Below are 12,419 nucleotides of genomic sequence, written 5' to 3'. Positions count from 1 at the left end.
AAATTTTTTATGCTAATATTGTATGAGCTGCACAGAATGCCTATATGAATTTATACCTGTAAATGTTATGTTTTTATTCTGTAATGTTCAATTTTATGCTGTGCTTTTATGAGAAATAATCTTGAATAAAGCTTGTACAAACAAACGCTAAATGTGAAAAATAAAATGTCAATGAAAATATTTCATTGGCATAGTATTTTTCACTGAAGTGCGCCACAGCCATCCATCTGTCCCTGAGCCAGGTGAAATGTGAGTAATATCCTCTGCTGCCGATCGGCAGCATAGAGAACTAGAGCAGTGGCTGACTGGATGTTCCAATGTGAGCTTCTCAGTTTGGCTTGCTGGATTACGACGGCCAGCCTGACAAATGCACTTTGTAGCTCTCCAATCCAGCTGTTTTAGACAGCTGGGTGGAGAGCAAGCAAAGACCTTCAGGGCTAGAAAGAACGCCCAGCAAACCTGCTCCATCCAATCCTGACTCTTCTCTCATGTTGGTTAACAGCATGAGAGCAGCATCTGGATTGGTTAAGGAGAGCTCTTTGTGCATCAGACTGCAGAAGAACACAGAGGGGATTGCGCAGCCCATCGGTGGTTACCATTTTATTTTATTTTATTGATTAGAAATTTGTAATGTAGGTGTAGTGGTTATGTTTTATTTTGTAGTTAGTTAGATGCACAAAGAACTCCCCTAACCAATGCAAACACTGCTCTCCTTCTGGGGACCTGTGCTTGTTCTTCATCCAGCTGTCTAAGACAGCTGGGTTGGAGAACTCCAAAGTGTGCATGTCAGGCTGGCCGTCGTAAGCCAGCTGGCCAAACTGACATGCTCACTTTGGAATGTCCAGTCAGCCACTGCTCTAGTCCTCTATGCTGCCAATTGGCAGCAGAGGACATGCCCCGCATTTCTCCCGGCTCAGGTGCATGCTGGCAGCTGTGGCATGCCTCAGTGAAAAATAAAACAACAACAAAATAATTTCATTACTATTTTATTTATCACATTTAGGGGTCCATTACAATGTCAGCAAAAACTTTCCGCCAGATGCCAACTCTAAATTGGGACCGACCGACTCTAGGTCGGTGGTTCCGCCCATCTGATTATCATGTGACTATTCAGTCGGATACCTATTGTTTCCTATGGGAGCTTGTATTCTGCCTGTCAACACAGGTTCCTATGGGGAGTGTGTGTAAAAGCCTGCACCCTGTTGTAGCCACCCCACTGGGCCTGCACCACAGTGTAGGGTTTTACAGGGGGTCCCTTAGGTACCCCCTCACCCCCCAACTGGAGGCCGCAGGATGAAGGGGGCCCTGCTAGGGGTCCCCAAAGCCACTTCACAACTGCCTTTTTGTGTCACATAGGCCAACACGGAAAGGTTGTTGGAAACCGACATCATAATCCCAAGGTTGGAAAGGCTGGCCATAGGGGTGTACGATGCGGTTCCGACTGACTTGAATACTTTGAGAGCCAGTCAGAACAGATTCAGAGTGACCGTGCGGTTTACCTTCCAAACGAGAGCATAGTAATCTGTTGAGCGTATTGTACTGACACAGTCGAGGAGATTCTGACTGCCAGGAGGAGGCTTTCCGCCCAACATCATAATTGGAACCTACGTGCGGCTCGCAGCAGGGAGAGGGGGCGACGCTCACCCGCTCTCATGAAGAAACCACAGCTGAATTGTTTTTATTTATGCTTTTGGAGGGAGGGGATGTTTTATTTTGTTTTTTGGGAAGCAGTGGGGCACTTCGCTTGCCCCACCACTCTCAAAGGCTAGCAGCTACCCCTGAAAGTTCTGACCGTACTTTCTGTCCCACAACTCCAACATTATGCTCAGAAGTGTCAGTAGCGCCCTATTAAAAACTTGATAACACTACTGAGAAGCCTCAGTACAGCACTAATAGACATGTAACAGCCAGGATCAGAATGCACTGAGCTGCCGTATTAAAGATACCGTATAGAAACCTTACTGAGTAGTGCCAGCATTGACACTATAAAACTTTTAAAAGTATAACACCAGCAATGCTGAAAAGGGCCAGTACCGCCCAATTCAGCGCACAGCACCCCTAAGGCGCAGTACTGGTTCTAACATACATCTACGCTGCGGAGAAGCAACAGGGTCGGACTGGCCTATAGAGCAATCTGGCAGTCCCAGGAGGATTGTCGGAAGGTCAGTGTGTGTGCCAGTTTTCTGGCTGTTTGTTGGTCTGTTTTAAGGTCTGCTGAGACAGTTTCTACTGTTTATTTCGCTGATATTACCACAAACATTGCAATCAGCAAGCTCAAATCCATGCAGTTTTCCATTACCTGCAAAATAATTCTATGGCTGTGTTTAGGAGTTGAAAACTGCCCCAGTTTGTAAACATGGGCAACATATCTTAGCTATCTGATTTACTAATGGGGGCCACTTTTATTTTGGTCCCGGGGCCTATTTACTCTCCCAATCCGACCCTGGGAGGGTCACATTTGGCAGATCGCAGTCTCACTGAGAACTGCTTGCCTCATCTTTACCCAGAAGTACCAGTTTTCTCGAATTAACCCTACAGCAGTCCTGATCTGGGCGTTAAATATACACAAACGTGTTTAAGAGCAAATTCTGGAAAGTTTACTATGGACTTGTGATTCCATAGGATGATACAGGTCATTTAAAAGTCCCCCGGCTTTGCTGAGCTGTGCCAGTCCTGTCACAGGAACTGCACGGAGACCTTCTAAGAAGTGGCAGTGCTGGTCCATTAAACAGCCTCGTTAAGAAGTGCCAGCCCGGTCCCATTTAAAAACATTTGACATCTTCAGAGGAGCATCAGTACTTACTGTCCCATTAAATGCGCGCCAAAGGGTAGATCTACAGAGAAGTTCCAGACAGTACTGCCCCATTAAATGTATACCAGGTGGAATATCTACAGAGAAGTCCCAACACTGTCCCATTAAATAGTAGTTGAAAGTAGATCTACAGAGTAGTGTTGGTACTGTCCCATTAAATGTATAGCAGAGACTAGATCTACGGGTAAGTTCCAGTACTGTCACATTAAATGCATAGCGTACGGTGTATCTACAGAGAAGTCCCAACACTGTCCCATTATATGCATAGCAGACAGTATATCTACAGAGAAGTGTCAGTACTGTCCCATTAAACGCATAGCAGACGGTGGATCTACAGAGAAGTCTCATTAATGTCCCATTAAATGCATAGCAGGAGGTAGATCTGCAAAATAATTCTACTACTGTTTCATCAAATATATATCACAAACAGCAGATGTACGGGTAAGTGCCAGTACTGCCTCATTAAATATATAGCAGACTGCAGATCTAGAGATACTTTCCAGTATTGTCCATTAAATGTATAGCAGACGGTAGACCCAAGGAGACATGGCTGTACTGTCCCATTACATGTACAGCAGACACTAGATCTATGGAGAAGGCCCAGTACTGACCTATTAAATAGCTAACAGATGACAGATATGCAGAAAAGTCCCAATACTGTCTTGTTAAATGTATAGCAGATCTGCAGAAAAATTACAGTACTGTCCCATTAAATGCTTAGCAGACAGCAGATCTACAGATATGTTCCAATACTGTCCCATTAACTCTATAGCAGCCAGAAGATCTTCAGAAAAGTGCCAGTATTGTCCCTTTAAATGTACAGGTGACGCTAGACCTACATAGAAGTCCCAGTACTGACTCATTAAATGTAAATCAGACGGATCAACACAGTTGTGTCAGTGCTGTCTCATTAAAGGCACAGCAGTCGGTAGATCTAGAGAGAAGTCTCAGTACTGTCCCAATAAATGTATAGCAGATGGTGGATCCACAGAGAAGTCCCAACACTGTCCCATTAAATGTATAGCAGATGGTGGATCCACAGAGAAGTCCCAGCACTGTCCCAATAAATGTATAGCAGATGGTGGATCCACAGAGAAGTCCCAGCACTGTCCCATTAAATGCATAGCAGATGGCAGATGTACAAAGTTGTTTCAGTACTGTCTCACTAAATAAATAGCTGTCGGTTGATCTACAGACAAGTTTTAGTACTGTCGCACTGAGTGTAGAGCCCGACAGATCTACAAAAGAAAATAGCAGGCGGCCGATATGCAGAGAAGTCCCAGTGCCATCTCATTAGATATATAGCAGACAGATCTACAGAGAAGTTCCGGTACTGTTGTTCTATTACTTGCATCGCCGATGGTAATTCTACAGAAACTTCCCAATACTGTCCCATTAAAAACATAGTAGGCCCGTTCAAAGGACACTCACTGCACGATCGTAGAGCAGACCTGACTTTTAAGAATAAAAGTGCAAATACCCAGAGCCCAAAACCCCCTCTCCAATTAGAAGAATTATGTCTCTCATGAGAAGGGCAAGTGCTCTCCCTCTTAAAATAAAAAAAAGTGCCGGTACTCAGTACCGATCAGTACCAGCCCGTTTAAAGCACTGCCTGCAATAATGCACACCGAGGAACGGATGTGCACTCAATTCAACAGCATGGAGGAAAATACCCAGAGCTGAACTAAATAGGAACTTTGGGACTTACCAGCCATGGCGTGCCTTTGCTCCCTAATTGGTCGACCTCAACGTGAAGGGCGAGCTTGCACCATTTTACAGCCGCGAGCCGCTTGTCTCAGCCCTCCAGAGCAGGGAAGCAGCCGTGTGCGGTGGTGGCAGCAGAGTCCCCCTCAGCTCTGTGACGTAGGAGTTTCTCTTGCGGCCATAGGCTGCTGATACTCTTTCCTGTTCGGGCCACCTGCTCCTTCCAGCATCTTAGGCTTCAGATGCGGTGGCAGGAGAGAGATGGCCAGAACAGTCAGAGGAAGAATTAATAGTTAATTATTCCCCTGTTCTCGCTCACATCCTGTGGCTTCTGTCTCTCATGAGTAATGTGATGTGTGCTTCTCATAGAGTATGAGGTGCTTTTACTGACTTGGGACCTAAGTAGGGCGAGTGCACCCCCGCCGATCAGCCGAACTCTGTCTCCCTCTTGTGGCTAGAAAAGGCAATTGGTGCCTGGTCCTGTTCTCCTTTGCAATGCATTATCTTCAAAACGTAACTTGTATTGTACGAAACCGTTTCTACAAGGATGACTATCATTGGTGCAGCAGATTAAGCGGTACCAGGTCACTGGCGTCTAGCGGGCTCACTGCAACACAATTGTTTCTCTTTTGACAATCCATTCTACTCAAAATCCAGACCCACGCTCACTTGTTTTCTGGGCAGCCCTCCCCCTTCCAACTCACCTAGTCAGCTGGTATTTTATTGTAATGTAATTGTATTTATATAGCGCTTACTACCCCTGAAGTGGTGTCAAAGCGCTTTTTCAGTGAGTAGGACGCTACTTCGGAACCCATAAAGGGTAAGTGGTAAATTAGTATAGTGAAATATGAAAGTAATTTGAGTGGTGGATATGTTAGTCAGTTATTTAGATTGAGAAGGATAGTGGAGGGATGGAAGGGGGAAAAAGGTTTGCATTTATATAGCGCTTGCTACCCCTGATGGGGTATTGAAGTGCTTTTTCGGCGAGAAGCACGCTACTCTGAAGCCCAGTTTATTGAGAAAATTAAAAGTGCCCTAATAGGGTGAGGGAAGGGAGGTATCTGTGAGAGGAGATTAGTGCAGGATTCGGGAAGTGGTATAGTGAAGGTCAGGCGACCTTAATCGCAACAGTTTCTAAACCTGTCTTCCGAACAGAGCCAGGCACATAAACTATGAATGTACATAAATCACATTATGCCATGCTTCTAGGATTGCAGTATAAATCACGCTCAGGGTAGAGGCTGGCAGGTGGACCGGTTGTGGACATTTCAACCCCACAACAAGATAGGTAATGTTAGGACCTTAAAGGAGGGTCTTCCTCAGGACAGGTGAGGGGGCGCAGACTTCCTAGAGCCGGAAACATTCAAAAAGAAAAATCAGACTAAAAAACTGGTCACACAGGATCCACAAAGCTAGAGTACGTGGTGGTGGAAAGAGAAAAATTAAATTAAAAAGCAGTGAGTCATGTAATCACACACCGGTCCTGGAGCAAGGACATCAATTCAAATAATTTGCGGGAGAAAAAGTACATCAATGCCTGTAGCGGGGATTGTAATAAACAGAAATGTAAGGCAGCGATTAGAAACAAATCAAAACAACTAGGAGTGCACAGTGGCCGAGGTAGAACCAAAGGTGAAAATCAACTCACGAGAGATGGGCTCAATAAGTCACCGTCCTCATTGCGACTTCATTTCAAATAGCTACCTAAGCACACAGATTTCCGACATTCTCATTGGCTGGGGATTCAGCACGTGCTTTTGCGTTATATAAACAACGTCGAAATACTTCTTAGGAACGTTTGACATAAGATCATAAAACTGCTGCGACTGCCCCTTGGGGCCTAGGTAGGTTCTACGGTTGCCAGTCCCACTCCCGGATTGGAGTAGGAGAAGTGGTGCTGTCCTTCGGCGACATAGTGACAGTTCGGAGTAAGGCTCCGGATAGGGGCAGGGTGATGATCGGAGAACTGTCATGGGATACGTTTGATGCAGTCTTGCTATGCACGCAGGGCTTCAAGTGGGCCAAGTGTCTTACCTTTGCAGTTGGGGCCAGAGAAAGTCAAGTAGCGGCAGGACACAGCAAAGGCATCACCCGGTCTCCCTCCCGCGGCCGCAGTTTGTGATCAGCGGCCGCCGAGCGGAGGGAGACTACAACTCCCAGCTGGCTTTGTGGCGGAAGCCGCTACGTGAAGTTCCGCGCCAGGAGGCGCCATAAAAAGAACGACAGCCCCCGCGTCGCGGGACCACGCGCGGGCAGCGCCGGGCTAAGCCTGGGCAAAGGGCGGGCCCTCTGTGGCCCTCAGAGGCCTGAAGAGACTGGACTGGGCCAGAGCCCCTGGCCGAAGAGGGACCCACATCCAACAGAACTGTAAGCCCCCGTTTGTTACATTTATCCTCTGATAGTGTCTTCTGCTAGTGCCTGATCGGGGATAAGCACATACCTTATTGGGTTTCGAAAGTGGGACCCTTTTTGCCTTCTTATTCCCGCTTACAGACCCAACACCTTCAGAATCTCTCATTGCTTATGGAAAGCCGGGAAACTAGAAGCATGGCTGCGGCAGGCGCTAGGAAAAAACTGACTGTACCTCTTGACGATTTTATCGCCCGCACCAACTCCTTAATAGACCAAGGAATTGTATTGATGGAAAGAAGAGTTTCCCAAGAACTAGTAGCGGCCAAAAGGTCATCTCTTGGCCATATCGGTTCCGTGCGTACACCTAACACCTCCATAAGCACTAATAACCCTTTACTGATCCACGCTGAGACCCATAATGATACCAACAGCCAGTCAGCAGTATTAGACCTTACACCTCCTGATGCGCAGTTCCTCTCTCCGTCCCTGTCCCAAACTCAACTTGATTCTAACCCATCAGCCATTTTGGCTGACCCCAAACACGATAATTCTTCCATTCGCAAGAGGGGGAAGCGGGAGGGGGCTATCCCGAAATGTAGGCAACCTAAGCCCATTATCCCCAACACCAAGAAAGCCAGCGGAACAAAACTCAGAAGTACTGGCCTCTCTAATAACGAGAGAGACAGAATAGAAGAGGAGAGGGAACCAGATGGAGTATCCAACGGGAACCATATGGGGATTGAAGAGCCACGAAACGAGGCTCTATGCTTACCATTGAGTATACTAGATGACACCATCTTAGACAACACCATGGCTGTCATCCTTGAAGACAGCTCTATAGCTGATGAGCCAGGAGCTTATAGACCGGGAGGTTCAGCCGGAGGGGATGAGCCTGTAGTCCACGCCCTGACCAATGTCATTAAAACCTTACTAGCTCCCCTAGAGGCTAGGCTCCTAGGAATTGAAAAATTGCTACAAGAATTACAAAAGGACCCAAGACCCCAGGCCACACTCCGTGCTAATAGGGTAACCAACGCCACTAACGCCACTATCCCAGCAAGTAACCCGCAACCAGCCAATAAACGCCCAGTGGTAGCAAAAAATAACACACCTAAGACTCCATTGCCGACCACTTCTAACCCCGAGTCCAAAAAAGGGGGTGCCCGGTCCCACATATTAGTTGAGCACACTAACCAAACTAAAGCAAACAATCACGCTGCCCCCACCCCAAAACCAGATTCTTCTCATCCCGCTAAGAGCCAGAAATGCCGAAACATCAACTTACCTCCTGAAGCTTGTCGCTTTGTAATAGTTTTGACAGGTGTACCGGAATTGGCCCCGACATCTTTAGAACCTTTTTGGGCGCTTAAAAATAAGGTATGCCACTGGCTAGCAAACATCCACCCACTACCACCCAATACCCACAGTAACATCTTGATGGTTGAGAGAGCCCCTTGGTTGGGTCCTAATAGAAAAGCCCTTCAGGGAGATTGTGTCGCAGTGACTTTCGAGGATCCTCGCACTGTCGAGCACATATGCATGGGGAAACCCGGAACCAATGGTACTGCGATTGTGGCTAGACCGCTGTCCTATTTTTATATGCCCGGGGAGCAGTTGGACAATGGCTGGAGCTGGCTGAGGGATAACAACCATACCTGGGGAGGGAGGAGGAATGAGGTCCGTAGGGACTTGAACAGGTTCATTCCAGGTGGTGGTGTAGCAGAAGGATGGAATTTGTCACAGCGCAGAGGTGGTTGGCCTACCCACGGAGGTAGTCTGCGTAGCGAGGAATGGTATGGCCCCCAGTTCATCCAACCTCCCATCCCCTGTTACAATAGGTACAGTGCACTGGAGGCTGTTGATTGACTCATGGAACCTTCGGTAATATCTTGCCCTCCTATAGCCTTAACTGAAACTACAGAAAACCAAACTAGTAACTTACAGAGCTTAAACCTAGACTGCGGCAACCCAATGCCCACCTTTTTGGTAACCGGGGATGACAACCACAAAGTACAGGGCAACGATTGTTCCTTATGTGAGAGAAGAATTGAGGTAGATTGTACTACACCGCAGGACACAGGTAATGCTGGGATCGAGGAGCTCATAGCTCCCGCCAGTCCCAATACTTCAATCCCCACAGTTGGTCATGGGATTGAACCTGTCACATTACTCATCAATGGTAAAAGTAGAGACTTGAGCGTTGTTTCTTGGAATGTCGCAGGTCTCGGGAATAAAACAACCCTCCCCGATTGAAACGAATTGATAGAAAGGTATGACCTGTGTATTTTACAAGAGACATGGTGCTTGGAACCAGTATATAAGCCCGGCTATTCCACTTTCCATGTCCCTGCAACGCCCTCTAGAAGGGGTCGCCCGTCTGGAGGTCTGCTTGTTTGGGTCAAAATCTCATTAAACTGCAAGTTCTCCCAATCCCCTAACATCTCCCACAGCATGATGAGGTTAACAATTCGGATTCCCCAAGCCCCAGGGACTCTGGAAGTCTTTAACGTCTATGCTAGAGGTATACCGGGGGGGGCAAATCTCCAACCATAGCTCTACTTGCAGACTCACTCTGTAACTGTTCCCCGGATACACTGCCGTTAATAGCTGGCGACTTCAACTGCACATTTGAGCCGTTGGCTGTCGACGGCGAGGCAGGTCTACTGGAGAAAGACGCGAGATGGGGAATCCCGCAATTGACAATCGCGCCGATCAAAAAGTGGACACCTATCACTATCCAAATAAATGCCTTGGTGTTGGAACATGCTTTGGTAGCAGTGAACGGACGCACTCCGTCTGACTTCTCCGGAGCGTGTACCTACAATAGAGTTAGTTGCCCCAGCAGAATCGACTACATTCTGGTAGATAAGAGACTGTGGAAACAAGTGTTGGATATGGTGGTTATCCCTTCTATCCATCGTGACCACAACCCCCTATCTCTTAGCCTGTGCAACCTGATAAATGTGGGGAATCCCCCATCCAGCAATAGACTAACAATGGCGACAAGAGAAATAGTACCTTCGAACTGCAAAAGGTTCATTAAATGGCACAAATTTGCCATCAATGAGCAAAAGATCAATGCCCTGGGGGAAATCGTTAAAGATCAGACGGAGAAGCTTTCTACACTCTGTGCCGATGATCCCGGCTCCGTCCAGGTCAATATGGTCTATGAGGAGACAATAGATAGGATGACCGCCCTCTTCCATGACGGACGTGGGACAAGCAGCCTGAAACGTAGGAAGCCTGCTGCCAGGTGGTATACCCACGATTGCAGGGAGGCTAAGTCTAATTTGGTCTGTGCTATCAAAACCCGAGATCCAACTGAGGTTCGCCTAGCACGTGCCGTGTACAGGCGCGCAATACTAGCGGCAAAGAGGGCTTGGGATGATTCCCACTGGGAAGAGTTAAAATTGGCTAGCCAGAATAGGAATGGGGAACGATTCTGGGCTCTAGTGAGAAATAATAATGATGATGGATCAGACCAACCACCTAACCACATCACGGATGGGGAATTGTTCGACCACTTTAGGAAACTGTATGCTGGGGTAGGGGCCCCTGAGAATACCGAAGCGACAGCTGAATGCACACTACCCCACCATGATATACCCCCATTCATGGACCGAATAGGGCAGAGGGAGGTAGAATCTGCAATCAGTAAAATCGTCCTAGGCAAGGCACCGGGCCAGGATGGCATCCCTGCCGATCTGTTCCGTGCCAGCCCCATGCAATGGTCCAAATTCTTCTCCTTTTTGACCAATGCCCTCCTCCTAGGGTCTCCAGTCCCAAACTCATGGAAGGGAGCAGAAGTGATCCCTTTTTATAAGAAAGGGCCAAGGGGTCTGCCTGACGCGCTCAGAGAAGGTCGCTCCCCAAGCTGCTGCTTTGGTATCGTTACTGCTTACTGCTCTGTGCCTCTCGCTACTGCTGCCTGTGATAACGCTAGAAGCGGATTTAATTAATTAATTACCGCGCTTGTGATCTCCTGTGTTGAAGCAATTAACCATTGCGCTGTGCACTCCACTAGCTGCCACTCGACTCAATGCTAGAGGGGATATCATTTAATTTAATAAATTTAATTACCGCGCTTGTAGTCCTCTAGCTGCCGCTTGTCACTATTTACAGTGTTGTGCGCTGAGCAGGTAGAATACGCGCTGTTTGTGACTCTGACCCCATTTAAACATCGCGCCATTTTGTTGTTGTTGTGGTTGTACTTCGGAGCCTTCCCCTACGACCTGATCCCGCCTCCCAGCTGATCCTCCCTCGCCCCTCCCCTCCCACCATCCATATATGACAGAAGCCTATGCGCGCAGCGTTCACGCGCAGCGTCCGCGCCCAACCCGCGCCGAAGGAGCGCCAAAGGTAAGCCCGTCTACGCCCGTCCGCGCCTGGACCGCGCCCAGCGCCATACCCCCTGGCCCCCATCCCTCCCAGCCCCCCCGCATTACCTACGATGCCGCCACCCTCCTAGCCCTTAACCCCGGTCGCGCCCCCAACTGCGTCCAAGCCGCTCCTGGACACACCCATGGACCTTTCTCTTGCTTCTCCTGCAAATTCAGCGGCACCGACAACATCTCCGCTACAACCACGCCTCAAATTCTCGACCCCAACCACCTACAATGCATCCTTCTCAACACCCGATCGGTCCACAGACACGCCATTGACCTATGGAATCTACTAGACACCATTTCTCCGGACATCGCCTTCCTTACGGAAACATGGATGAATGCTTCCTCCGCACCAGACATCACCATTGCCATCCCTGAAGACTATAAGATCACTCGCAAAGACCGTACCAGCCACACAGGAGGAGGAATCGCTATCGTCCATAAGAAATCAATCCGCATATCAACCAGCTCTGACGCCAACCTCGCCAACTCCGAACACCTTCACTTCCAGATCCACATCGACCCCAACACCACACTCAGAGGCACCCTCCTCTACAGACCACCAGGACCCCGAGCAAAATTCAGTGAAGACATCACGGACTTCATCACTCCACACGCGCTCCCCTCCAAAGACTACATCCTTCTGGGAGACCTCAACTTTCACCTCGAAAAGATCAACGACCGCAACACCGCCATCCTCGTGGACAACCTCGCCAACCTCGGACTTAAACAACTAGTCACTTCCCCCACTCACATCGCAGGTCACACACTCGACCCCATCTTCACATCCAGCAACCATGTCTCCTTCAGCCACACTACGGACCTCCTCTGGACTGACCACAGATGCGTTCACTTCACCTACAACAAACCAAAACCCAGCACCCACCTCCAACCTACCCTGCAAAGAAACTGGAACAAAATCACCACGGACCAAATCTCCGCATCGCTCCTTCAAAACACCCCAGCACTCTCTTCTAACGCTAACGAAGCCGCCACCAACCTCACCCTATGGTTATCCAACACCGCTGACACCTTAGCACCACTGAAAAAACGTCAAAACAAACCTGGCAGCAAGAAGGCCTCATGGTTCAACGATGATCTCAAGAAGTCCAAGAAACTCTGCCGTTCCCTTGAAAAGGCCTGGAAAAAAGACCCAACCACCAACA

General features: G+C 48.3%; 1 protein-coding gene across 1 annotated transcript in view; it reads right to left on the bottom strand.

The window, feature by feature from the left end:
• LOC147711230 (synaptotagmin-15-like) overlaps positions 1-4,672 on the bottom strand; it is a 780,145-nt gene extending 775,473 nt beyond the window's left edge. Inside the window, exon 1 of the mRNA XM_086922014.1 lies at positions 4,521-4,672. Coding sequence (XP_086778140.1) covers positions 4,521-4,527 — 7 coding nt within the window. The 5' untranslated portion in view covers positions 4,528-4,672. The remainder of the gene's footprint in view (positions 1-4,520) is intronic.
• Between the last annotated feature and the right edge of the window lie 7,747 nt (positions 4,673-12,419).

Source organism: Lissotriton vulgaris, chromosome 5, assembly GCF_964263255.1.
Source record: "Lissotriton vulgaris chromosome 5, aLisVul1.2, whole genome shotgun sequence".
Classification (NCBI taxonomy): domain Eukaryota; kingdom Metazoa; phylum Chordata; class Amphibia; order Caudata; family Salamandridae; genus Lissotriton; species Lissotriton vulgaris.
Note: the sequence above shows the minus strand (reverse complement) of the source record. Positions and strands in the feature narration are given on the sequence as shown.